The 27,569-nt window shown below is 45.6% G+C and overlaps 1 protein-coding gene across 1 annotated transcript in view; it reads right to left on the reverse strand.

Moving 5' to 3' along the window:
• ERBB4 (erb-b2 receptor tyrosine kinase 4) overlaps positions 1-26,279 on the reverse strand; it is a 2,375,242-nt gene extending 2,348,963 nt beyond the window's left edge. Inside the window, exon 1 of the mRNA XM_086955561.1 lies at positions 25,585-26,279. Within this exon, the coding sequence (XP_086811687.1) occupies positions 25,585-25,678 (94 nt within the window). The 5' untranslated portion in view covers positions 25,679-26,279. The remainder of the gene's footprint in view (positions 1-25,584) is intronic.
• Between the last annotated feature and the right edge of the window lie 1,290 nt (positions 26,280-27,569).

Raw genomic sequence — 27,569 nt, forward strand, 5'->3', positions numbered from 1 at the left:
AAACCTCTGTGACGTCGGATGGACAAGTCCTGTAAGTCTATGGACACCAAGAAGTCCCCCTGATTGATGAATGACAACATCAGCTAAAGAGACATCATCTTGAACTTAACACTGCGGATGAACTGGTTCAGCCATTTCACATCCATTACAGGCTTGAGAACACCGGAGTGTTTTTCCACTAGAAAAAGAATAGAATAAATGCCTTGCCCTTCCTGCACAAAAGGCAATGGAATGATGGATCTCCTTGTTAGGAGGCTCTGAAGTCTGTCTTTGAGAGCCTGATATTTCATTCCCCCCAGTGGACAAGTTGTGACCCGAAAACCAGCTGGCAGGTACTCCACAAAACCAATCGTGAACCTCTCTGTAACCACCTGAAGCACCCAGTGGTCTGTCGCAGTCTGCTCCCAGACCTTGGAAAATAGATATATGCGACCCCCCACATGATCTTGCATCCCCATCATATAATCATGGTTTAAAGGTGGCTCGTGAGGAGTAAGCTGAATTCTGGAACCGGGATTTGTCAAGGCCCCCAACCACGAAAGAGCAGTTATGATTTCCCTTGAGATGTGGACCAAACACACATTTGTTCCTAAAGAATTTAGGATGAACAGGCCTATCAGGAGCAAGCAGCTTATGGTCCTCCGCAGAATATTGACCATGTCATCCAAAGGAGGATCAAATAATTTCAGCTCAGAAAAAATTATTTTCATATGCAGTCCTTTCTGGGCTGCAGCAGCTTTCCAGGACCTCAATCATATCTGACGGCTAGCCGCGATGGAAGATACAGCAGTACATGCCGTATCTAAAGAGTCAGAAGAAGGCACTGACAAAAGGTAAGGCCTGTTGCTGCATCATAGCCAGAGTAGAAGAAATGTCTTCCCCTTCATCCAGAAGCTCCGCCAGAGATTGGAAGTCTTTGAGGAAGGATTGAATGTTATAGGACGAATAGGCTGCAGCCCTAGTCGCAAAATGAGATGCAGCAAAAGTGCATTTTACCACCACATCCAGCCGTTTATCTACAGGGTCTGCTGGTGAAGCGTCTTCAGAGATGGTAGTACCTAGTGATGCCAACCCAGCCACCAAGGAGTCGACTTTATGGATGCCAGAAATGTTTCAGCAGAGTCCTGCAATGGTTAGCGTTTTGCCACATCCTTCTATTCATTCTCCAACACTTTGTTCTGGCTTCACATAATCTGGAAATACCGAATTCCAACGAATGCACTGAAGGACCTTCTTCAATTGAGGACCATGCGCATATCACCCTTTTAGTTCAGCATACTCATCTGTATCAGAGGCAGCAGGGTAGACAGCCTCCTTACGAGGCCTCTTAGTAAAAAAGGACAGCCTCCCTCCCACGAAAAGCCATAGCCACCGCTTGCTGGATCATCTGCTGAATCACTGCTAAAGAAGGAGCCACCTCCGAGACCCCAGGCTCCTCGCCATGATGGGACGTCTCCATAGCCTTGCCACCTGTCTCCATGTTACATTGGGGAAATGCTACAGAAAACACTGAGCTTCCAGCTTATATAGTTGCTAGGATGAAGTCAAAAACATCAGAATCACTTAGCTACCGCCCCATATTGCGTGCACACCATGCCGCTGAGCAAGATGAGAAAGACATGCATGCACAAAGACACGCGTCACAACATAAAAAAGCCCACAACTAAAGGCTTGCATATAACCGAAGCACATACAGAGCAGTCGCATAACCTGCCGGTATGCTCTTAAACAATTGCCAGAGGACGCCGGCTCCTGTAAGAGTCCACTGCGTGAGCCTCGCCGAGCAGGAAAAAATACAAATCAGCACCCATGATTCCCAGCCCACTCAAGCAGTAATGGAGAGGACCTGCGCACAACAGGGTTACTCCTGGCCATACAAACGCTTAGCGGGCATACCAAACAAATCTCCATATGACAGTGAAGTGCAGGGTCTGCTAACACAAGACCTTGACATTTGCAGGGCCCAGTGAGTCTGCTAAAGCCAGACCTCTGCCCCCTCACTGTCCTGCAAATTTGTTTGACGTATCACTTGAAACTCTTTTGCAGAAACTTAAAAAAACATGTGGAGCTCTGGTGGTCTTCCTATTTATAGTGTATGGAGGAAGAGGAAGTCCGCCATATTGGAGGGATGGGGAACTAGTGTGCTAACTTTTCCTTACAAATTTCTGTAGGTAAACTAAAACTCATGGTGTAATTACTGTGGTGAGGAAGATGGACGAGGAGGTAATTTACAGTAGATAAAAACAATCCTAGTGATTCAACTGACTGTCTTTGCAGTCAGTCATCTAGGACTTGTAATTTTGTATGTTGCAAAGGTTATTGCATGTTGATATGGAGACGCGCAGTGCAAGCAGCTTTAAGAATGTTTAGCATTCGTTTCATTGTTGATGTAGAAGTCACTAGAGATAAGCAGCCACGGCTTCGTTTTCTTTAATACAGATGCACAACAGGTGCTGACATCTTTTGCAGTCACCAATAATTACTAACAAACAATCACTGAAAGCACCTTGATCGGTTGAAAAGGTTAAACGCGCAGTTGAAAGTTTGTCTAAACGCATTTGATATGCAAAGTTGAAACCGCTGAAGGAAACATTTCTCATTAAAATGGAGTCTTTGAAAGAAACAGTTGCTCGTTTAGGTTTGTGATGAAGCTGGCACGTTGCAGTAGATGCAGAGAAAAGGCTACATCAACAGGCGCTGTGCGTCATGCGATGCCGATGCTCCGGCTGTGCAGCTTTCCCAGAGCCCTATCAGGACTTCAGTGAGCAGGACTCGTTAGCGGCCCCGTGAACATCTGACCTGTGTGTTCGCAGTGCATGGTGGGTGCAGCTCCCAGAGAAGGAACTCGTTATTGCAGCGGAGGTTGACGTCAAAAAAGTAAACAGTTACGCACAGAGATCTTTACTCCTGAAACATCGCCTATTGCAAGTAGTAAATACATATATATAGTGTTCCTCTCAGTGGAATACCGTTTGGAGAGGATTGCAACCTTGCTTTTACATGACACAGGAGCAAAGCACGAATACATTTTTTTTGCAGGACAATAATTATTCAACAGCAGGGATACTGAGTGTACAGAAGTTGTGACTGAAGTCAGTATGTTTTTTGCGCCCAATATAAGGTGATGTAAACCTCATCTCTATTATATTGTGCACCATTAGCTCAGTTACGGAACATAAAATGGATACATTATTATTGAATATTAATAACAGTTTAAGATATTAGCCGCAGCATACAAAGCTTGGCGAATTATCAAAAAAGTGGTTGGAATTAGAAAAGTCACTAGATATACGCCACTAAACTCAATTCACTGTTTTCCACCTATATTTAGAGACCAGGTGATGAAAAAATGGAACAATAAGGGGATTTCTTTTCTCTCTGATTTGTATACAAATAATTCTGAAACATTACTTTCTTTTGGTGAACTACAAAGTAACTTTAAAATTCCTTCTCATGATTACTTCAAATACTTACAGATTCATAGCTTTTTACATTCACCCTCCAACATAGCAAGACAGGATTTAATGCCAATTTTACTTATAGATAGTCTAAATAATAAAAGAAGAATTGGGTATTACTATAACACTTTAATGACTTATCTTGTGGATGATTTTAACAATTTGAGGGATAAATGGGAAGAGAAATTAGATACAAAGGATGTATTTTTGAAAGAATCAATCAGAATGGCCACCTCTATTCTATTTTCTGGGCGTAATCGTACCCAACATTACATGATTTTGTGTGACCTTTATTATACACCGGCAAAAGTTCTGAAATGGGGGTCTATTACTGGAATCAAATGCAATTGGTGTAATGTAAGAGGGGCCGATACACTACACATGTTTTATTCGTGTGTAAAGCTTGATGGATTAATTTGTGATATTCAGAAATTTATTGAATACATTCTTTGTAAAACTATTGTTATATCACCTGCACTTATATTATTTGGTGTCTCCAAAGATTCAAAAGACATTGAACAAACCAACTTATTATTTATTATGATGGCTGAATTACGTGCATGCATATCACAGGATTGGATCAGCCCAGAACCACCATCATTTTCCACATGGAGGGGACGTCTCCTAGCTAGATATAAACTCGAATCACCAATATATGCTACCAAGGGGAAAAAAAGGAAACTACTTGGTTTAAAAATTTGGTCACCAATTCAGAAATGGACTGATGAAGTAATGACATAATGAACTTTGCCTATCGGTCATTTATTTATCTTCTATTTTTTTTTACTCTGTATTTTTTTGTCTTTTCGTATACCTTGTATAATATGTATCTAAATATCCCTTTAAGAGAGAATTATGTTATAATCTGTATAAACTTGCAACTCAAATATCAATAAAAAAAACAGAATATTAATAACAGTTTCCTTGGTGGCAGTGGTTGCGGTTGCTATTAGGGTTAGGGTAAATGTACTACGTTAAAAGACATGTAGCACTCATTAAATTAATAATAATTGAACACAAATTGTTGCCTGAGATTGGGCTACCATATGGGTTATGGAGAGCATTAGGATTAAGACAAGACTTACTTGCTTCAAGACATTAAAGTAATATAAATGAAAATTACTATATTTAAATGTAAATAAATGTAATATAAAAAAATGATTACAGTTTGTTTGGGATTAGCATTATTGTTAGGGTAACATAACTCCTTTGCACGCAAACACATTTGGAATTTTCATTTAAATAATTAGAAACACGAAGTGTACTGGGTTTAGCAGGATGAATTGTGGACAGGTGCCTTAATGATTTAATTTACATGAATTAAGTAAATAAATGAATATTTGTTTTCATGGCAATGTCGTGACTGGGATAAGAAATGCATCCACTGCTCTACTGCTGGGCCCTCTTAGAACTTTGAGAGACAGCTCAGCAGAAGGACTAGAATCAAATGAAGGCAGACAGGAAACTCCTATCAGGGCTACCAACAAGTGAGGAGCACGAGGGTAGGGAGGCACCTCAGAAGAGAGCCTCTAGTTAGAGGTTAAGGATGCCTGATGACTGCATGCCACCAAGAATACTGTGATACAGTTGTATGCCTGATACACCGCAGCTGATTCAAAAGAACATGGGCACCTGAAGACAATGACTTGGAAGAGAAAAGGCCAGATAGCATTGAGTCCATGGCAACATCAAACCATCTGATAACCTGCACGTGAAGCCGAGCTAGGAAGTAAGTTATGGGTGGCCATGCAAGCGGTCTGTGGTATCTGAACTCTATCTGTACACTATGTGCATGTATGCTTGTTTGTGTGTGCCTTTTTGTGTCACAGTCCATGCGTATGTGCTTCTAGGTGTGCGTCCACGTGTGCATTACAGCTGTTGTGCCTCTCTAATGGCTGGCATTTAATCATGAATTTACATCTGGCTGGATGTTTATGTGCTTGTGTGTCGTCCTCGGTCACTCTAGGTCTGCCTATTCGGATTATGTACACCTGTGGTGCTACAGATTGAGTGTCAGTTTGTATGTACGTACGTCCATTAATGCGGGTTTACTGGTGAATTGTGGAAAAGGGGAATATTTGCCATCCTGGTTGAATCTGGAAACCGTGCAAACGAACTGTGACTTGCAACTGTGAGGCTGGTAAGCTTGTTCTTCTTCTGCTTTGTGAAGCGTTGACTAATATGTGTATTATTGCATCAAAGTGTGCCCTCCTTCAGGATTTTTAAAACTTGTAAAATGGCCATTTCTGAGTTTTGTGCAAACTGGAAACATTCGTGCTACTGTGTAAGTTAGCAGATTCTACACACATCATCATTGCAGCAATGTGGAATTTTAAAAATGCATTTATTAGTGTGTTATTGTGAGAAAATTGGCAGCACGTCTTTATCACTACAGCGCTGTGGACATTGGACAAATACGTTTATTGCAGTCAGTGTGTGGTTCTGGTAGAGGGGCATGCTACAGTCATTTACTCACTTGTGTGCTTCGTGCACAATTGCCTATTAACTCCAGTGTGACATTTTTCACTTAAAATTCCTGGAAGGAAAACATCTAATCTTCACTCAAGATCTCATGTGTAAAATTGTTTAACTCATATCCAGTTTTAACCAGGATCCACTGTGCTATAAATGCATGTTAAAACAGCATTTCCTACTGAATTCCTTAAGGGTGCCTACAAAACCGTGCCAAGTTATCGCTCAATCACAACTAGCTTGCTCCAGTGATCCTAACCTTAGGGAAAATACACAGTTTCTTGTGTCTTTTCCTTGGAGATCCTCAAAAGCATTATACATAAAACATATAACGCACTCGAACTGTGTGCATCATGACCTCCTTAACTAATCGGAACCTGTTGTATCGGTGGCATCAAATGGGTTTTGGGCAATTTATTTACTTGTGCTGGAGAGCACCACAATCCTTGCAATGCCAATATCATGATACATAACATCCTGGGACTGTATTACGGTATGGGCACATTTCCAAAAGGTGCGCCTTGGGCCTAACCAGGAAAATGTGCTGGGGGCCGCTAATTCAGGTGGAAAACGGAGTGAATGCTTAGAACCCGTGTCGTGTTTCACAATACAGGTGGCAACCGGTCTAAACTTTGAAGGGGATTTATAGATTCCCTTGCAGGTGGCTGCAATGAGTAACTTGCTCCGGCCTGCAAGGGGATGTCTGGGGAGTTCCAGGGGACACCTTGCACCACCTCCAGAAGGATGCCATTAGGAGATGCACTAAAAGTGTGCCAGCTTTTAGGTGTCGCACTGTCAGAGCACCTCCTGACGTCTTCTTTGCCTCTGCGCCCAAGTCTGTTAGACGGCGCCGAAGCAAAGAGTTTCCCTCATTTGCATGGGGCCACAGCCCTATGAAAATGAGGGTATGACCTCTGATGATAGCGCTGGCGCTTTATGTGTACAGCACTATTGTTATAGCTGAAAGGGGCGCTCAAACAGCTGCAGTCCCTTTCTGTAATACCAAAGTGCCCAGGGGATGGGCAAAATGGGTGCAAACGCCTATTGTGCCCCCAGGGCACTCCGATGATACGGCCCCTGGTTGTCATGTCAAGAATAGGATACACAGTGTAAATGTTCGAACAAAATTTGACTTATCATGAATGATATATTTTGATAGAACAGTGAATCATACAAAGTAGTGACTCAACCGTAGCTAATATGGGGATTCAACATATGTGAAAACAAGACAAATGGAAAATTTAAGTTATATTCCTAATCAATATAGAGTAGACATGAAAGGAAACCATGGCTGGGAAAAGGGCATACTCCTGGATTACCAATAGCAGTCTTGTGGGTGACTCTTTACCAAGATGCTCAATAAATAAAGACATGTACAAAAGAAAGGGCTAAGAAACCTTGAGAAAGCAGATGTTTGCACAAAGTGTCTATTGAACTTTTTTTGATCCGTTTTGTACCACTTGATTAGGCTTGGTAGAGTCAAGATGACCACATGTTTCTGCATTTCTCCCAAGATTTGTGTTGACTTCGGTATGTGTTATTCTGTATTTGTGTAATTTTTAACACCTGCCGATAATTGCTTTGATGGGGTGCACTAAATAGGCTGCCTGACCGGAGTGCTGTATATTACCCATGGTGTATATGTCTTACAGAGGCTGTGATTGCACCTCTATAGTTAAGGTTAGATCAGCTATTCCATTGAAAAGACATTTATGTTTTTGGGAATTTCTAGATAAAATGTTCATGTGATTTGTGTTCAGCGAGGCATGTTTTGCCTAGATTTGTATAGAAGGAAACAAAAGGGGGGGGGGGCTAAGAAGTGACATTTCCCATTTTAACTCACATTGGATACTTTCTTCTCTGATACAGAAAACACAGATGAACACAAATACACCACAATTCGCATTATGAAACACTTCTAAAGGTAGTGCCTGGTTTGGTGTAAATCCGTTCACTAGTTCATGTTAGAAGAGTGTTTTTGTAGTCCTCAAATTCAGCCAGGCATTCAGTCAAGACAGAGACCATTCACAAAACCAAATTAGAAAACAGTACTCAAATCTGATTGGAAATGGGAGCTTTATCTCCTATTGTTCATTTTTGGCTGCTGAGCCCAAACCCTGGCCCTCAAACCCAAAATCAAACACATTGGCTGGGTGCAACTTCAAGTAAAATGTTACAGCCGCCATTGCAGTATGTGTGGAAAACCATGACTTGCACAACAATGCCATGTTTATGACCTCACAATATTTATAACAGTAGGTAACAATACCTAAAAGCACAACATCATGAAATACCAAGAGATGCGCAAACCAATCTGTAATACTATAATATTAGCCATCTTTCAGAGTGTTAAGGGAAATGTGCTGTTTCATATCTTGTATAAGAATATTTATACTATTGCAGCTGCTTCTGTCTCATCAAGGTTGAGATAATAAACATTGCATTTTGTGTGTGAGATGGTTTATATGGACATTGTGGGAGTTATGCGCTGTGAAGCTTTCCATAACTGGTAACTCTCTGTAGATTTGGGCTTTAGTTTGCAGCCATGATGTCATGAGTGAGGAGTGATGTAATATGTGGGGTAATTAGCAGTGCAAGACTAGTGCCCAATGACGGACAACCCCATTCTGTGCAGGGCCTTCAGTCATGTGCAGGGGGTGATTTGGCCACAGGGCCTGCTGTCAACCCCCTTCTTGCAGCCAACCCCACGCTGTACAGGGCTGTTGGATGTGTGTAGAGAAGAGTTGGCCACAGGGCCTGGTGCCCCCTCCCGGTTTTCACCAGTAGTGGCCCTGTGGGGAGTGGGGAGGGCTCCAGGGCCTTTTAAAGGCTCGGGAGAGGGTCTCATCCCCTTACAAATACAGTGGGCCATGGGGGCCGGAGTTCCCGAGGCCAAAAACAGCCTGGGGAGGGGGGGCCATTCTCCCCCTTCACTTAAAATTAACTTCAACAAGTTACAAGTAACAAAATCGGCGGGAACCGGCCTTAGCAAACAGCTTGGCCAGACCTGCCCCCCTCAACCCCCACCCCACGCCCAAGCTGTTTGCCAGGGCTAGTTTTGGTTCCCAGTCCGGCCCTTGGGGTACCCAGGTGGAAAAAGGCCTGGAGAGGGGGGCCACATGCTCCCCTATCCAAAATAAAATAAATGTAGCACTGTGCCCTCCCCACTGGGCTCTAGCCTACCCCAAACATTTTAAAAACAGAAGGGCAGGAGTCTGCACTTATTTTTTACATTTTGCTGAGGATTCACGGATCTTCCATGAATTTGTGTGATTCTTGTTTTTAAAAAGCATTTTTGGACCAATGAAGGGGTCTGTCTGGGACCCCACCACCAGGCCTAAGAGGTCAGGGTATCACTACAATGCCCCTTATGCACTTTTTTCATTTTTTTAGGACTCGTTTCTGAGTTCCAAGTCTTAAGATGGCTACCACCACTTCTTTGTTGATGTGGTGGCAGCCAATCAGATCTCAGCTGGAGATCCATCAGATCCACAATGACAGAGTCCCCACATATATAAAACATTTTAGCATTGATTGCTCAATACTACTGAATGAATTTAAACCAAATCACAAGAAGCACTCTTTCTGGGTCAAGATTTAGCATTCTGCCAAATTTGGAGCAAATCCGTTCAATAGTCTGGGCTGTAACAGTGTCTAAAGTTCCTATGGAAGAATGAATAGGGAAAACGCATGTTGGGACTCTAACCAACATACACAAGACATTCACGCAATTTCCACAGCTGGAAAACAAGCCCTCCAGTCAGACGTCAGGTAAGTAAATGTATTCTTCAGCAGGCAAAGCATTACTCATTTTGACCCCCAGATGAGTCTTAATCATATGCTAATGTGAGGGCGAGTTACACCAGGATTTAAATACACTTGGATCTTCAACAGTGAAGAAAGACTACGAGTGCCATAATTGTTTACAATAAAAAATGTTTTTTTCAATTTCAGTGACCAGGTGACATTTTTGCTTATTTAGTACTCTTTAAATTGTATGGCTATTGCCCACTATTAGGTAATGTTTGAGTTTGCAAGACCTGGTTCGAAATTGTGTCATTCATCGGACTACAGTGTCCTTCATGCATTGCAAGTGTCTTCCCAAGCCTTGCAATGTACTTCATCTCTAAACCTAGCAATCACATGCCTTAATGAGCCTCAATGAAATCAAAAGGCCACACTCTGGCCTCAAAAGGATCAGTTCCATGTCGGGCTACGTGGCAATTAATACTCAATTTACCTTCAAGGTGCAGGCGGACAAAGTTAATCATTTTACAGGCAGCTACATTGTAAATCTAGACAATGAGCACACGAGGGGCTGGACCTTGAAGATAGGAAGTAGGACCGGAGAACCTAGAACTGCCTGGTGCACAATTCCTGGGGTATCTATTTTGCACAAGGAGGATTACTGCACATTAGAGGGACTGTGCGCCGTTCTTGAATAGTGGCTGGCCTGGGCGGAACACCTACTGCTCTGTGGCACCCTAAAGTGTGTTCTCCAAGGGCTTGTTAGCTTGCCCTCTGTTCTTTTAGAGGTATTAGGGACAGCAAAGGCCTCCTACGAGGGACCCATACTGCCTACTTGTGACACCTGGAGAGTGGTGCCCTCTTAATTGCCCACATCGTCTGCTGGATCCCAAATGGTAGCGCGGAATGAGCATGCAAACTAAGATTTGTGCCTGGAGAACGGATTCCCTTGTGTGAAGTCCAAGAATCCTTGCACACATCTAAGGCATGTGGCCCCTGCATCATGGGGACCTAGACATTTTGTTGGTGGGGAGCAGATTCGCTGATTGCGGGGGGATCCAGTGTGGCCTGCTTCATCGATCGTGCTGCATCTCTCTAGTGCGACACACCGACTGCGTGCTCACTGTATGCAGTGTCCAATCCACAGGTTGTGGCCCTCTGAGGTGGGTGCGTAATCGTAGTAGTGCCTCATTCTACTTCATGTGGCATTTCTAAACTTCTGTGTGTGGAACCGAAATTGCCTGGTACGACTATTATCAATGCCAGAGAAGTATGGACTTTGCAATTCTTTGTTGAGTGTGGGTGGCGATGGTCTAGTGCAACCCATATCAATGGGCACTGTACGCTGTGCCGCATTTACAGGGAGGTACAGAATTTCTGGAACCCTTTTTGAATGACTGACTATTGCGCTCAGCCTGCTTCTGCTATGCATCTTGTGGGTGAATTCCCGAGTGGTAGTCAAACCCTCATTTAATGACTGCCTCCAAATTAGTCCAGCTACCTATCCCCACCTGATTCCCTGTGACCCTAGGACCCTAAGTGAACTTCGGCCATGTGAGTTGGAGTATGAAGGGAGGCTTGGTCCACGGGGTGTGCAGTGTGCTATCAGTTGACCTGCTGTGTAACAGTTGGTCCACATTACAGTGCTGTGGGCGTATGTGTAAGAGCGCATTCCATATGGACCGGCCTGATATTCATTGAACCTCGCATCTGTGCTGAGTGAGTGTATGTGTGGGAGTGGGAGTAACAGTCTGCATATTGCCTGTAATTAACGACACTCACCTGCGGTGTTGCCTTGATTTCTTGCCAGAAGAACATACGTTTGACATTGGTTTCACCTGTGCAGCCTCGGCCTGCAGCACTGCTAAAATGTTATATGATTGTTTGTATGGAAATATTTCCGATATTGTTGTGACCTGGGGTGTACCCTATAACTATGTGCTATTGAATTATAAGAATTGCCAAGGTGAGCCTAGGTTTGACAACGTTTTGCACCGCATATGGGTACTAGAGTCTAAAGTAATGCCTTTCCCAAAAGTTCATACTACTGATGTAATTTTAACACGGTGCGCCTAGTAGTGCTAGCTATATTTACAGGTGTGATTTATGCCCAGAAATACGTGATGATCATGTTGTATTAATTAATGTGTGTATTGAATATAAACTTTATTTACATACACCAAGTGTGAAGTCTACATTGTGACGCTAAGTGTATTTATTGTGTGAGGGGTGCTGTGCCAATGCTTTACACATTCCCTCTGTGATAAGCCTATCTGCTCTATGCCAAGCTACCCAATTGTGAGCATAGGATATACAGTGAGTGTAATCACCCACCCCTGATGGGAGGAGTAGGTTCTGCCTGGCCTGGGCCTCGCATCAGCCAACCAGAAATTGCTAGTTCCAACAGCAATTTTTCCAAAATGTCATGTGCTTACACAAAATGAAATTCTGTGAATTTCGCACACCCCTAATGAAAGGCACATCTCTTAAAACCCGGTAAAGGAAAACAATGATTTCATTAAATACTGCCTGCACCTTACTTATGTTGTGATAATACCCACAGAAACGACAGTAAGCCTAGGCTTAGGTTTAGAGCATTTTTGTATCAGGAGGATCCCTCTTTAAATCTGGTTATGCTGCTTGAATTAGGCGAGGCACCATAGCAGGCAAGTCTAAAGCATTTAGGCTCTGTGCAATATGCGATGTACAAAAGGCGGCCAGTGGAACTGTGAGCATTTACAATTAAGCTAATGTACTCTTTCACACCCAATGACTCCTCCAAATCTGAGATGTATTATCTTTGGAGAAAAGTGCCAGACACCAAGACAGTAGATGAGAAACTTGGATTGCTATAGAAAATGCCAGATCTATGCAGGGTCGGACTGGCCAACCGGGCAATCAGGCAGGGCCCGAAGGGCTGGTCTGACAGGTCAGTGCTTGAGCTGTATCTTTGGCAATTTGTCTGCCTGTTTTATGGCTAGGTGGGTTTATTTTTAATTTTAATTTCTCTGATATCACCACAAACATTGCAAGCAACAAGCACAAATATATGCAGTCAAACCTTAAAAAACACACAATGCTGCATGTCTTCACAATTTCATTTCTAGCCTGATTTGTAATTGTGGGTGACTTTTATAGCCATCTTGTTTGTTACTGAAGGTCACTTTTATCCTGGCTCCTGGGACTATTTATTTGTCCCATTCTGACCCTGGACATATGTCATCCTATCCATGAAGTATGGCACAATAGTATAATCTAAGTGCACGGTAGTGAGTCTTAATACTGGTGTTGAAACAGAGTGGAGGACGAGTGCAAGATGAATATATCAAGGTCGGAGTGGCCTATAGGGCAAGGACGAGTGGCCTATAGGGCAATCAGGCAGTGCTTGAAGGGCTACTCTGACTTGTCAGTATATGGACAGTGTTTTGGCTGTTTCTGAGCCTCTTTTATGGTCAGCTGGGTCTTAGCCAAATCAATGCCTGCAGCAAACTCAAATCCATGCAGTCTTCCATGCTCTTCAAACCACTTATACAGCGTATCTTTACAAGTTCAAAACTGTCTTAAATTGCAAACATGTGCCACTTTTTAGCTATCTGATTAGCTAATGTGGCCCACTTCTAGTATGTCTCCGTGGTTATGGTCTGCCCCAGTCCTACCCTGTATATCTTCCCACAATAAACGCTTTCACACAGTCTCTGCCCACTGTGGCCGGACTTGCCATAGCGGGCACAGGGCGTTTCCCTGGTGGGCCGCTAGAGTGGGGGCCGTTTTTGTTACAGGGCCGTTTTGCAGCATAACTGCAAAATGCCCCTGTAACAAAATCGGACGAAACTGGCCCTACCAAACCGCTCGGCCACTCCCAGGGGGGCCGGCTGAGCTCTTTGCCAGGGCCAGTTTTGGTTCCCAGTACGGCCCTGCTGCCCACACGATCTGATGAATCCCGTGATAGTTGGCAAACAAATTACCTTTTGCAGAAGAGGCTCGGACATCAACACCGAGATTCAAACTGCCATGGTCTAGATGGAGCAAAAGAAACAGAGGGGCACCACTGAATATCCTGCCTTGCTATATTTTGTCATTTTAGAACGTTTTTATGAATCCAGAAAAAGGCCTTACCCAGACAGACATTACGTAAATGCACAAGACTCTCTTTTACAGTCTGTGAATATTAAGACTATGTCCGAAGATAAATTATGAATTTCACTTCACATAGTGGGCACTACTCAAAGCAGGTAGCATTTTTCGTTCAATAAACAGCAGTTACCCCAACTCAGTAATGGAGCAGAATGAAATCATAATCTTTCTGACAGAACATGATTAATGAACTCGAGGAATTACAACAACATTAATGATCCACATTTATTAGTTCGAGAGGGAGTTCCTGCCCAAAGGTTTTATGTGGAGATGAACAAGAATTCTGTGGTTGTCACAACGAAGGCTGTGTGTCATTTACCTTCCCACAATTCTGCTAAATGTCAGTGAAATTATATGTAATTATATGAAGCATATTATATAGTGCTATATTTTAGCACAAAATGTATCCCTTTGTCAATTTTTAGCACGAGGATGCTTTTCAACCCAAAAACCAAAAGCGCAGAGAACATTACTCACATTCTATTCTTCCGGTAAATTTGCGGTAAATTTTTACCACGTACGGTGCATTCAATGTAAATGTTTACCATGAATGGTGGTTAATTATGCGATTCAGTGTAATGACAATTTTCAGAATTTTGCATAACAAACATAACGCAAAATTCCTAAAATGATACGAATTATGCATGTGTTATTGTAAATTCACTTAGGCCTAGTCATATCTTCCTTATCTTCCAGCAATACCAGAGATGTCTAAATTCACAAACAGATTGGAAGAAAAAAAATCATACACTTTCTCCTTCGGTATTATTCTTATACTTGAAGCAAATGTTCCACTTTCCTGACTTTCACAAAGAATCACTGAAGAATTCCTGGAAATCTACTTCCAATAAAATAAGGGGGTTCCCTCTCCCAATTATGCATGCCTTTCCAAGGAAGAAAACTACTGGTAATCAGTTTGTGAACATCCACAAAGTTCTGAGTTTTGGGGGGTATTCATTTACTGGTGGGATGTGCCTCTACCAGAAAGGTCATTCCTGTGTTTTCAGCCTTTGTGAATGCAGAAAACCCACACTGCAAAGTTTCCACTTTCAAAAATACACATGGCAATGAAGAAATTACACGCGTCCTGATTCTGTGGTTCAGTATGTCGATTTTGCCCATGTAAATTACTGTTTTTGCGAACCTTGGTGTGCTAAAGCTTTTTAAAGCACACCTAGGTCCATGTAACTTCCATTCACATCCTGTGTATGAATTTTCACTACTCAATGAGGAAAACAGTCCCCTTGTCTTACAATTAGCGAGTGACAAAAACTGATGAAAAAAATTACTTTCCAAATATTTGGTGATTAAAATGTACTCTGCTATTTCCAGGGAAACTTCGGTCAAATTGCTAAATAGTGTATTCATATTTATTTTAAATTCTTGCAAAGACAAAAACATCAAAGTCTTGGGGTGCATTCCAGCTTGGTGATCACGGAAGGGAGAGCTAGGAAGGTATGAGATGGTAATAGAAGCATTCAGGGCCTGCATATTTTCTGAGTTTTGTCAGACACCATAAACACACGATTTTCCTGGTAAATATTTCACTCTGGGTGAATTACCATAAAATAGATCCGACTCCTGAAAATGTTTGTAGACTTTTTTAGATGAGTACTTAACTTCTGGTCTAAAAAACATGCTTCTGTTTTTTTAAAGACCTTTGAGAAGAGACATTACAGGCTTTTATAAAGAAATGATAACAGCAATATACTGAAAAAACATGACCTACATCACAGGATGACCGTCATCAATAGGGTACGTAAAAGAAATGCATTTGGAAAAGTCTAGAAGACTTGCAGACATGTCCCTAATTCAATGTCTGCTTAGTGAAGTATGATGCCATTGGTAAACTATCAGATTTACCCTTTAATTAATAGTCTCAGGCAATGCTTCAAGGCACGCGCCACTCTGGGCTTTTAGAAAGCAGCACATTCTGGCTTTCCCTGAAAACAATAGTGTGACAGAATGAAAGTGGGTGTCTCTAAACTTTCTTTGACTGAAGCTCAGATCTCTAGTTTTGGGGTTATTGATTTCTGCAATAAGAATGATGTGTGCCCCAATCCCAAAACCGTGTAAAATATCAGTAGGAACTAAGTATAAAGTAACCGGAACAATAGGGTTATATGTGACTGAACACAAAGAGTTCCTTTTTGCACAATCAACCAAACCAGATAAGTCTACGCTCCCCACCCCTCACCCAGTGTACCTGTCCCAACTTTTGTTCAAGTTAGAGGTTGCAAACTTCTCAGGCCGTGTTTTATTTACATTTCTAAACCAAACTTGGAAAAAAACTTTTCCATCACAGTTCAAACCAATATTTTTACATGAATTTACATTGCTCCAAATTTTTCAACAGAGTCAGCTAATCATTGATTCACCCAACCCCTCTACCACCCCAGCAACTTGCTTTTGTGAGCTCATGGTTGGCCTGTACAGGTATCACCCCTGCCCATCTCGAGGTTATCATTCTTGCATGAAAATCCCTAAACCTCTCCTAAATTCTGCTTCTGTGAGGTAGATCTTAACTCAAAGCGAAAGGCCTACTCACCCCAGATCAGTCGCACCTCAGGCGCCCATTGGAGAGCCAGCCCGTCCAATCAAGCCATGCCTTGATCCCCTGGTGCAGACAGCACCCCCCAACCCCAGAGGGCCGAAGTATCCAAAAAGTGCCAGAGCACGTGTTTACTTAGGCTCGAGCTGCGTAAGCGCCCATTCCAACTTCTCCAATTGCAGCTTCTCTACCGAATTCGGCAAGCACACCTCTTTGAGGTCCCACTGACACTGATGTCTAAAATTATTTTCAGCCCCATCAAAAAGACAAGGAAGAGGGAAGTGTGGGTGGGCAAGAAGGATTTCGGACTGCAGCATAGCACTGGGAGGTCTCCTGGTTGAGATGCAATAGTGAAGGAAAAGACCGAGCCCCTATCTCACCCTCTCTGGTCCCGCCTACTGCCACAGTGCAATCAGAAGACCTGTGACATTGGCAGGGGTGGATAATACAGTGCAGTGGGCCACTCCCTCAACACAAGGGAAACCTCCTTGTGGCTCACCACATCCGAAAAGGACACCCACTCCTGCCGTTGCCCCACATACATGTGGCCAGTCCCATTGGGGGCGAGCCTTGTGGCTAGTTCTTTACTGCAGCTGAATGTTATGTAATGAATAAGAATACAAAGCAACATCAAAAAATGGATTGTTTGGTGCTCAACATTGCCTCCAAAACTCATAATTCATTGGCCTGGTTTAACCTTGTGTCCATAAATTTCACATTAGCTTGATTTGCATATGGAAATTGGAAAGTTTTACATGAGCAGCCGGAGACTAGAAAACACTGGACAAATGTGATTAATGCCTCTGAATAGAGAGGCCAGAGATAAAAAATGAATAAGAGAGATGATTAGGCCTGTGTAAGACAGACACTCCTGGCTGACACGTACCCACATCAATTTCCCTCCAGGGTCAAAGTGATAAAAGAGCATTCAGCCTGCTAGAATCCTGGTGGTCTCAGACGTCAGCAGTGTGTTGATGCCCCTCCCTTGATTCAATGATATTGATGATAGAGTTGAAAGTTTAAAATAACAATAAATTCTGTATTTACACCGTGCTCATCATCGATACTTCATAGCTAATCATCACCTCCACTGAAAAAGCGATACCATGTAAATCCGGAATGTAATTAGAAATCAGGCCGTTTCAGAAAAATCACCTGTGCCATTTACTTTCAGCATTAAAAGATGTTTAGAACGCCAGGCTCTCAATGCGGCACAAGATGACAAAAAAATGAAAGGGCGTTTGTTCTCAGAGCAGAGAAGTTATTTTTTCGTGAACATTAAGCAGCACCTGGGAGCACAAGGGACTGTTACAGGCATCAAAGGATTTCTGATGGGAAGCCTTAGCTGTAAAATGAATACTAATTAAAATAATGACCGTAATTTACCCATTCTAATTACTGAAGATCACAATGTTTGTTTGCTTGTACAGAGAAAGCTTTCACATATGCACACCTATCTGTTAGCACAGTTGCAAATATGCCTTGCCCAAGTGCCCTTCTGCCAGTCCTGTGCAGGCACCTGGGCGCTCACGTGATGCCAGGGGCCTCCTGTCTGAGTGGGTGCGCTGGAATGCATGAGTGTACCAGTTTTCTCTTAGATGTCACATAAAGCGAGGCTGCTAAATCTGCAAGTATATGGTCCAGCCAGTGATCACTTATCTCCCGCCAGCAGCAAGGCCAGGCTGTCTGCATCCAATGGGATGCCTCACCGTGCCTCAATAGATGTTCAGAATGAAAGAGGTTGGTCTATGGTCGAACGCTCGAAGAGCACCCCTCTCCCGGCTGCCCCGGGCAGAGGGATAAAGGGATTGGCTCGCTCTGGGGAGCGATGAGCCTGCTGTAAAGAGAGATAGTCTGCGCTTTGGGGATGCACCAGTGACACGGGATCGATGACTCCTCACTTCCTTTCAGAAATAAATCTGGCCAATGTACAATTGTCCACTCGGTCAACCATATCAGATTCATCAGCGAGCGGGGATGGGAAGTGCAGGGAAAGCTAGCAGAAGCAGGCTTTAGAGAAATTAAACATATAAATTAGAGGGAAGAATAGAAATTGTCTTCACGCAAGCGGGCAGGGAAAGAAAAAGTGTCCTGGGTACCGAGTGTGCCATTGAAGCTCGATGTAAAAGCAATGTCAAACATGTCAATTCCTTCAGGCCTACTTAGAAAACAAAAAGAACGAAAGAGCAGGACTATATATATATATATATTATATATATTCTCCAGTTTTCAGCTGTAATGTCAGAGCGTTATGAAGACTTAACTATGTAAGGGTGTCCTCCTGTGGGTAGTGCCCCGTAACCCTGTTTGATAAGCCAGGTCTGATGTGTGTGAAACTGCACTCAGCCATAACAGTGCTCCACTGTTCCGTGCTAGGCGCAGCGATGACACACAAACTTGGCCCAAACCAACGCATCGCTCTGAAAACAGCAGCACCAGTCACAGGCTGCCCCGGACAACACACACACAGAGCCCTCTCTGTGGTCCCACGGCATCGCATCAAAGTCAGAGAGGGTCTCAGAGCTGCGCCTCCAGAGACTGTGCATCTAAGCAAGTGCACGCGTGGAGAACATGCCGCAGTCACACATCCATCGGCACAATGTATATTTAGAACTCAGTGGCTGCCAAAGACTGCAACATATAGAAGGACCGGTGCCTCTGCAGGCCTCACAGGCTCAATCGTAAACATGTAAAAGCAGTGTGGCGGCACCATGTGCCAGTGCGGGCATTGCAGGCTAGGACAGTGCATGCTACAAAATGGGTCTTGTGGAGTTGGGGTAGATACAGCACTCGGGAGAGGCAGGTACAGTGTGCGGTTCAATGCTTCCATGCGATTGTGCAATTGTTCCAACTTGCACAATCCGTGTGAAAGCATTGCCTGCACAGGCAATGCAATGGGGCTTTCGAGAAAGTGAAAATGTTACCATCTAAAGTAACACAAGCGAAGAGAAAACCACACCATGTTGTCACGCTGAACACATGGTAATGTACATAGGAAGAAAAACACAACCCAAAAATACCCTCGGCAAAGAAGGTAAGTGCATTATTTACTAGAATGTGGATTAGCAGGTGCGCTCATTATATTTTCTCGGTATCCGGTGGCTTAAATAGTGCCTTCGGTGTCTTAAAATGGAATACAAATATACACGCGATTTTAGGGCAGCGGTGCATGGCGAGCGGCTGAGCCAAAGGAGGCGAGGAGCCTGCTAAGGCTGCAGCCAGCCCCTTCAGTCAGCAGGGGGGGGAGGGGGGGAGGGGGGGAGGGGGGGGGGGGCTAGCCGAGCTCACTTCCAACACATACCCCCACACACCACGCAGACCAGTAAACAAGGCGCATCCCTTCTGCTCCTCCAGAAATTAGCATCACCAAAACATGCCCCATCCCCTGGACTCCAAGCGTGTCTAATAATGCGAGAAGCAGATTGTCTTCCCTCGTTTCCTTAATTTGTTTCATCTAAAAGCAATTCACTCAACATCTTGTCGCCCTCTGGCAGCTCAGTTTACTTATCCGCACTTAATTTCTCATTTGGCCCAAAACAAGCTCAGCACACTGCTGTCGCCTGCGAAAGGGGAAAAAGGGAGGAGTGCCGGTGTAGCGCCGAGAAGCGCAGAGTGCATCGTGGTTTCTCGTTTCCCAACAAAGAAGTGATATTCACAGACCAAAGGGAATGTAAACGTGCCTGCGTGTGCAAAGAGAGGCCTGTGCCGTGACCCTTGCTTTACACCCTCCCTTTGCACACAGCGCTACTGTTTTCATGGAGAATGAAGAGAACAGGACTACAGAGCACAGCGTTCGAGCAAGCAACCAGGTTAGGGCTGGAAGAGAGGAGGAAGGCTAGTGCCGAGGGAGCCGGCTGACCTTCCTCCATGGGGGTGGGGGGGATGGGCACCAGTAGCTGCTGCTTCTGCTCACTTTAATCCTCCCCCGAGTTTCCATGCACTGCAGGTCTCTTCATACCGATGCCCGTTGGCCAGGGCGACAGTGACTGACGCCGAAACAAACCCCAGTGGACTGGCTGCTAGAAATTGCTATCAGCTAAGCATACATGGAGGGCCAAAGAGCCGTCCCAGCTGGTCACCGTGCACGGCGCGGGCGGGCGGGAGGTAAATATGGAAGCAGGGATATTCACAGGGGGTGGGAAACTGCGCCCACGAGGAGGTCAGGACTTACTTCACTCGGCTTGCATGGAACATACCCGCGGGTGAATGAAATCATAAAGCTACCGAAATAACTAGCGCTCTGCAGCGCCCAGTCAATGCACTACACTGGGAGCAGACTTCAGATGGATGTGCTGAGAATACGTGTCTCCACAACGTCCTGAAGCGGCCAGCTCCTGCGCGTTGAGGGGGTTGTATGTCTGAATAGCAAAACGCAAAACATATCAACTTCACAAATCGTGTGAACATAGATAGAGATTTACTATTCCTAATTGCACACCTACCAACTTGAAGAATCCTCGATGTACATATACGCAGAGTTAAGCAGTTTAATATTATATAAAAACACACACGCACACACAGTCAAATGCGCAGTAGTTTAGTAGTTGATAGTTTAGAGAAGACGTGTCTGTAGTACTTGATATACCGGTAGTATGTGTCATTTGTTTTCATTATTCACGAGAGACGGGTTCACAGGGCAGTGAACCCCCCCCGCCCCGCCCCCATTATCACTCCTGTTCTACCCACAGCTGCCCCTGAACGTACTCCCGCCTCCCCCCAGGTAAGCAGAAGTCTCCAGGTGCCTCTGGAAGGAATCGGACTAATATAACAGTATTGATGCCGGGTGCATTCTCCAACACGACCTCGACCCATGAGTAGTTGTGTTGTAGGGTTCACAGTGGAATCGTTTCCTGCAGGGGTGTCTAACGCAGGCCTAGGACGTCTAGATCAATGCTACATTTTCAGGATATCCACTATGTATTTGTGTTCCATTTAGTTTAAACGACGAAAATATGCAGATTTATTTTAGTTCAATATTCTGACATTTTAGGGCTAACATGGTCGACCTGAACCTTCGATGCACACTACGTCACTGCACAGCAAGGCTTCTGTATTCTCTGACTTCACTCGATGCCACACTGGCCTGCCTCTGCAGGGGTGTATTGCCGTCATGTGCCTGGTCACATTTGGCAACCACTGTTATCTCTAGGGATTCCTGAATGCCCTCTGCCGAAGGCGCCTTGGAATGGCTGCCTCTCCCGACTCTGTAAGAGGGCTGTTCTCTCTGGGTGTAAAATCGACAGACGCCCGTACCATCCAGTAGCGCCACCACCTCCCAATATATATTGCAGCATTACTGCAACATCTATAAGAAAGGCAGTCCAAATCTGCTGGAAATCACGTGAGAAGTTACAGAAACATTTCCAAAAATCTGCGGCAGAATCATACGAAATATGAGGAAATAAAAGTGAAAACACATTATTTCTTAGATCAATGAAAAAAAGTACATTAGTCTGAGCTTGCGGTATTTATTTCCTACATTATTTAATATTCAGAAAGCATGCTAATTGGAATAGGTACAATGTGTTTATCCCTCACGCATCTCCCTGCAATTGCCCTTAGTGAGTATGGATGTCCAAGTCTCCATCACCAACACACACTTCTTGGCAACTTTTAATGTGTCCTTATACTGGGATATGTGCTACCCCTCCATATTTGCATGTGTGCCCCCAGCAGGGCTTGGGGGCTCGCAAGGCCTCGCTCTGCCTTCGCTACTACGTGGCATGTGCGCGCAGCTCCCATACAACAAATCATACACAGGGGTCGCTGTTCAGGCCCTGCTGCACCCCAGCTCACCTGCTGCTAAAATCAATGCGTCAGGCAGTACCTGGAGGAGCACATCTATCGGTGTGCAGCAGGTGCAGTGGCACAGGGGTACCGAGGCCTACGGAATCTTATGAACCTCAACTATTGCTCTGTTTTTCCGTCCAAACAGCACTCAGGGGACCCATGTGCATTCATTGCACCTGTGCCGATGGTGCCCTTGCTGCTCCACCGCACCTTTGATTTTGCTAGCTTAAATGAATACCTGTCACCTTAACCCCTCCATTCCTTCTTATGTTTCTACATACTTTGAGGTCCGCAAATCCAGTGGTTGATTCTAAAATGTACAAATCTGTGCAAAAATACAAAATGTCTCCTCATTAGCACAAACCACAAGGCTTCTCCAGGGTGTGTCGAGATGCCATGTTTAACAAATCACAGAAAAGAGGTCTTAAAAAGACCAGCTTGGAAAGTACTAAATTTCATGTGTGCATTGTCACATGTCTAGCTCTCAAGAAATAAATAGGTATTATCGGGCCCACGCTCTGCCACTGCAGGTGCCTGGTATGTACTGTGTGCACTGCACAGAGGACCCCCACCAAACGCACCGGAAGGGTATGTCCAGTGACGATTGGTACACAGCTGTCACTGTGTTAGTCTAAAGCTGCATGCCCACCTGCCGCTTAAGACGTCATAAGATGATGCAAGTAGAAATGCTCACGCCAGACTAGGGCCGCACCATCACAGTGGAAGGACAACATGTCACACATATCCACATTTGAAGACAGACCTTCCGCAGTCCATGGCTGTCTGTGATGCTCAAAACAAGTCTTCTGGAAAGAATTGAAAACTCACAATTTCAGGGTGTGCCAAAAAACGCTCAATCCACTTATATCCTCTATTTTCATGAACTGTGGTTGCAATGCTGTTTCCTTTCCTCTAGTAGCATGCGAGATGCTCCATTGGCCATGTGGCGGTGTCCGCGCTAAACTAACATAATGTATTATTTATGTACGTTTCTTGCAAAATACCGAATGTGTTCTTACACTAAGTTGTTAACAAATTGTTAACAGGCATCGTTAACAAATATGCCAAGTAGCTTGTCAACACAGTTTCCTGAAAGGCGACAGGTAAAACGTTATAACAAAGAGATTTGGAAGTCTAAGGCGCCAGTACCCACAATCCAAGGCCTCGAGTCCATAGTGCATTCACGCTCAAGGGAAACCACCATGCCACACAGTCTCTTACACCACTATTACAGTCAAATGTTCTATGGCATGCGATGGTCGAAGTGAACAGCAGCAAAACACCAAGCGCGTGCAGTCTGCCATGGAGCATGGTGCTTGCGCGCATTTCCCTCTGGCCGCTGTTGCTTCAGACCCCTGCTGCAGAAACAGGCATTGTGAGTAACGCGCGGAGCTGTGTGTACAATGACCAACTGTGATGCTGCGAGAGTTGTTTTACTTCCCCCGCCAGAGTGAACACCGTTGTGGCTGAGGCTCCATCCAGTGGCAGAACCATCACTAGCCAGTATGGGCATTCCCAGTCCCCTTCCGGGCCATGTTACAGCAAACTTCCCCGTGCGATCCTCCACTCTCCCTCACACAGGGGAAGCGCTCAGTGGTGTTGATCCAGCTGCTGGTACTGCTGATGCCCAAATGTAGAAGTGCCTACTAAGTGGAGTGCACCAGCATTTAACTCCAGAAATAATGAAATTTACTCCAACTGCAGTGTGTAAAAAGTATGTAGGTGTCTCACATACGGGAAGTGCTCCAAAGTGTTGATCCAGCCACTCGTACTGCTGATGCCCTAATGCAGAAGTGCCTGCTAAGTGGAGTGTACCAGCACTTAACTCCAGTAACAATGACATTATCACCAACTGCAGTGTGTAAAACGTCTGTAGGTTTCTCAGATAGGGGAAGCGCTCAGTGGTGTTGATCCAGCTGCGGGTACTGCTGATGCCCTAATGCAGAAGTGCCTACTAAGTGGAGTGCACCAGCATTTAACTCCAGAAATAATGAAATTTACTCCAACTGCAGTGTGTAAAAAGTATGTAGGTGTCTCACATACGGGAAGTGCTCCAAAGTGTTGATCCAGCCGCTGGTACTGCTGATGCCCTAATGCAGACGCGCCTATTAAGTGGAGTGTACCAGCACTTAACTCCAGTAACAATGAAATTATCACCCACTCCAGTGTGTAAAAAGTATGTAAGTGTCTCCCGCTGCTCAAAAGTGCCCATTGTGGGCTCTCGGCTACGGAGAAATTCAAGTGACTCCCCGATAGAGCGGTGAAGAGAGTGCAACGTCAGTTCAAGCAATAGGCAGTGCACGGGTTTTGCTAGGACTGTCAACTGTGCACATGCGTCGTGATAGTGGTACGCAATGTGCCTGGTTAGCGCTAGGTGTGCCCTCTAGCAGTAATCCGTGTGCACCATGTGAAACAGAACTGCTCGGTACCCATCTTCCCAAACAGCTCTGACCTCTATGCTCTGCAGCGGATGGCAGTTCCCTGTGTTTGCCATCGGTATGCAAATGACTAGCGAAGCCACCCCTGGTATACTAGTGGTCTACGGTGCCGCTGCACCTATATGTACCACTGTTAAGTTAGTACACTATGCGCACTCCGTGTACACATTGCAGTATCCGCCCCCATTTCAGTAATTACCCTCCCTACAGGAGAAGCCAGAGTCTGCTCCCTAATAATACAGTGCACACTGTACACCTCTCCCCCCCCCCCCCCTCCCCTCTCCCCCGACCCGGTACGGCAAAGTTAGCAGCGAGTGACATCCCGTTCATGAGTGCCCATTGTCCAGTTGTAACAAAATGCAGCCAAGGTACAAAGCAAGGGGCAGTGTGCGTCCTTATTATGACAGAGGCAGCAGAGCCGCTGCACCCCCGCACCCTCAGGACAGCAGTGCCCAGTGTATATTTTACATGGATGAGTAGTGCCTAAAGTGCACAGCAGCGCCCAGTCAGCCTCCTTGTAAAGAGGAATTCAATGTGAGCATCCCTCCCAAAAAAATGAACAGTACGCCCCCACGTTCAGAAGTACCTCGGTTGTACTTGTTGGCACATCAGTGGCCACGCTGATGCGTAATGATACAACAATACTCCTCTTGATCAGCGTACAGTGACCCCCCCCGCCCCCCTCACACACACACAGATACAATGGTCAGTGTTGCAGTGCCCGTTGTCCCACCATGTCCGTTGGTTACTTCTCACTGTCTTTGAAAGCCCAGAGCCCTGGGTTCTTTTGGGGGGACAGACCAGGGCACGTTCACGGACGCACAGAGACACTATCCCAACTCTAGGCACTAGCCCGGTGGCTAGCAGCCAGTGGAAGTCAGAGAAGCGGCGCCAGTAGCCAGCACTCAGGGTCCACAGCAGCGCGCAGACAAATCCCCCCCAGGGCACTGCCAGGACAGCAACCAATAAAAGGCCAGCAACGCCAGGGACTTACCTGATTGGGCGTAGGCAGGCGGAACCGACCCCGCAGCGCACAGCACGATGAAGAGAGCCAGTGGCAGGCGGCGGAGCCCGGCCTGCGGCCCCATGCTGGCCCTGGCGAGAAGGGTCACGAAGGGTAGAGGTCTCCAAACACAAGTCAGCTCCCGGGGCTTCAGCTTCCAGCGCAGGCGGCGCCCTGCACCGGCTTCATTCCCCAACCTGCCGCGGGCGAACAATCCCCAGACAGGTGCCCAGGCTTCAACGACCCCTCGGGCGCACCGGCTCCCCTGCGGTGCCCCTCCAGACAGGGCTTTCGGTCGGGTGCAAAAACTCCACAACTGCTTCCCAGGTGGCTCGGACTCCCCCGGCAGTCCCCTAACCCTCCGGCGGGTCCAAGTTCCTAAACCAGCTGCGTCTCCCAGAGGTGAGTTAGGTGCCAGCCAGCGTGCCCCTGTCCCCCTCAGAGGTGTCCCCTCTTTCGGGCTCTTCTGTCCGTCAGCAGCGTGCTAGGCTGAGCTTTACTTCATGCCTGCCCTACGTTCACACCTCCACAGGCACTTTCTTGTTACAAGAAGCCTCCCTGCTCCTCGGTGCGTGCTCCTGTCTCGCCGGGTGCACTGTCCCTGTCTTACCCCGGTCAGCGTTCCCCAATCATTCCTTTACACTCAGACTGCTCAGGAGAGACTGAAGCGCTTCCAACCCCGCCCGATCCCCCCCGCGGACCGGGGTAAGGCCACTAACACCCTTTCCTGATCCCCATTGGTTCCCTTCCGTCTTGACTCCGCCCATTTCATGTAAGTTCCCAAACTCCATTGGCTCCGCCACTCAGCTTCGAGGAAGAATGACAGGTCAGCCTTCTAAAGGCACCTGTCAGCTCTCTGCGCGCGTGGAGAAGCTGGACGGGTTCGCAAAGCGCTCCAGTTGTCGGGGCGAACCACGGGACGTAAACACAGCAGCACGTGCGGCGAAGCTTTGGGGGCACGCTCTTTTTGACCGCGGGCTGTGATTTTACAAGTATTTGTGCATGGTTCAGGAACGGGTGTAGGAGGTGGAAACTGTACCACGTGTGATGAATCTGAAGAACTGCGCTTCGAGTCCATGCACTTGCAAGATTCATGCACAGGTGAAGGGAATGCAGACTCAGACACCCGGAGGCGCTGTGAAATTATCAATGCTCTCGCAAGTTGCGCCGTGTAAGATTGGAACCGCAGAACCTGGTGGATCGGCGCACTCTTTTTTTTGTTTTCTTTTACATTATGCTGCACTCGACGTTGCATTTAGAATCCCCAGAGGAAAACTGCAGATGTTAAAATAGAGGAAACAAGTTTGGTGTAACTTCGACTGCCTGGTGCGCTGCAATATGATGATTTTTCTGCGGTGCACTGGGCGATGAGTGTGACCCTGTCCATCTGATGCACCTCAGGAGAAGCCTGACGCATGTGCCCTCGATCCTGAGCCCCGTCATCTATCTGCACAGGTGCTAAGGCGTAGTTGCTAACCGTCCAGCAGGTGCAGAGACAGCGGGCCTACTCCAAGGTCTTTGAATAGCCTCCCCATCGCTGACTTTTCCTTAGCAAACATGAGCACGGTAGCCCATTGTCCTTGCGAATAATTGGGGGAATGACGCCCGTGGTCTGCCACTGCACGTTTGCAAGAAATGCTGAATCATTTCAGTAGTTTTCTAGTGCAAAGCGAACTCTGGGCTGTATCATGAAGACATGCTGTGACTCAGCGCTGAGACGAGCGCCTACTTTTTGCGTTTGAGAAGTCTAAACTCTAAAGTTCATACATATTGTTCACAACTCTCCAAGTTAACGAAGGAAATTCTGATAGCACAACTTGAACCAGTAGAAAACAATGAGAAAATCAACCAGTGCCTCTGTTTCCTACTTGTTCAGTCTAACATAGGCGAATTCACGCGGCTAAATTCTGAGTTACGTGTGAACTTTAGGCACCCCAACAACAACAATATGCCGCTGGGCAAGATGGTGTCCCTCC

Source organism: Lissotriton vulgaris, chromosome 2_1, assembly GCF_964263255.1.
Source record: "Lissotriton vulgaris chromosome 2_1, aLisVul1.2, whole genome shotgun sequence".
Classification (NCBI taxonomy): domain Eukaryota; kingdom Metazoa; phylum Chordata; class Amphibia; order Caudata; family Salamandridae; genus Lissotriton; species Lissotriton vulgaris.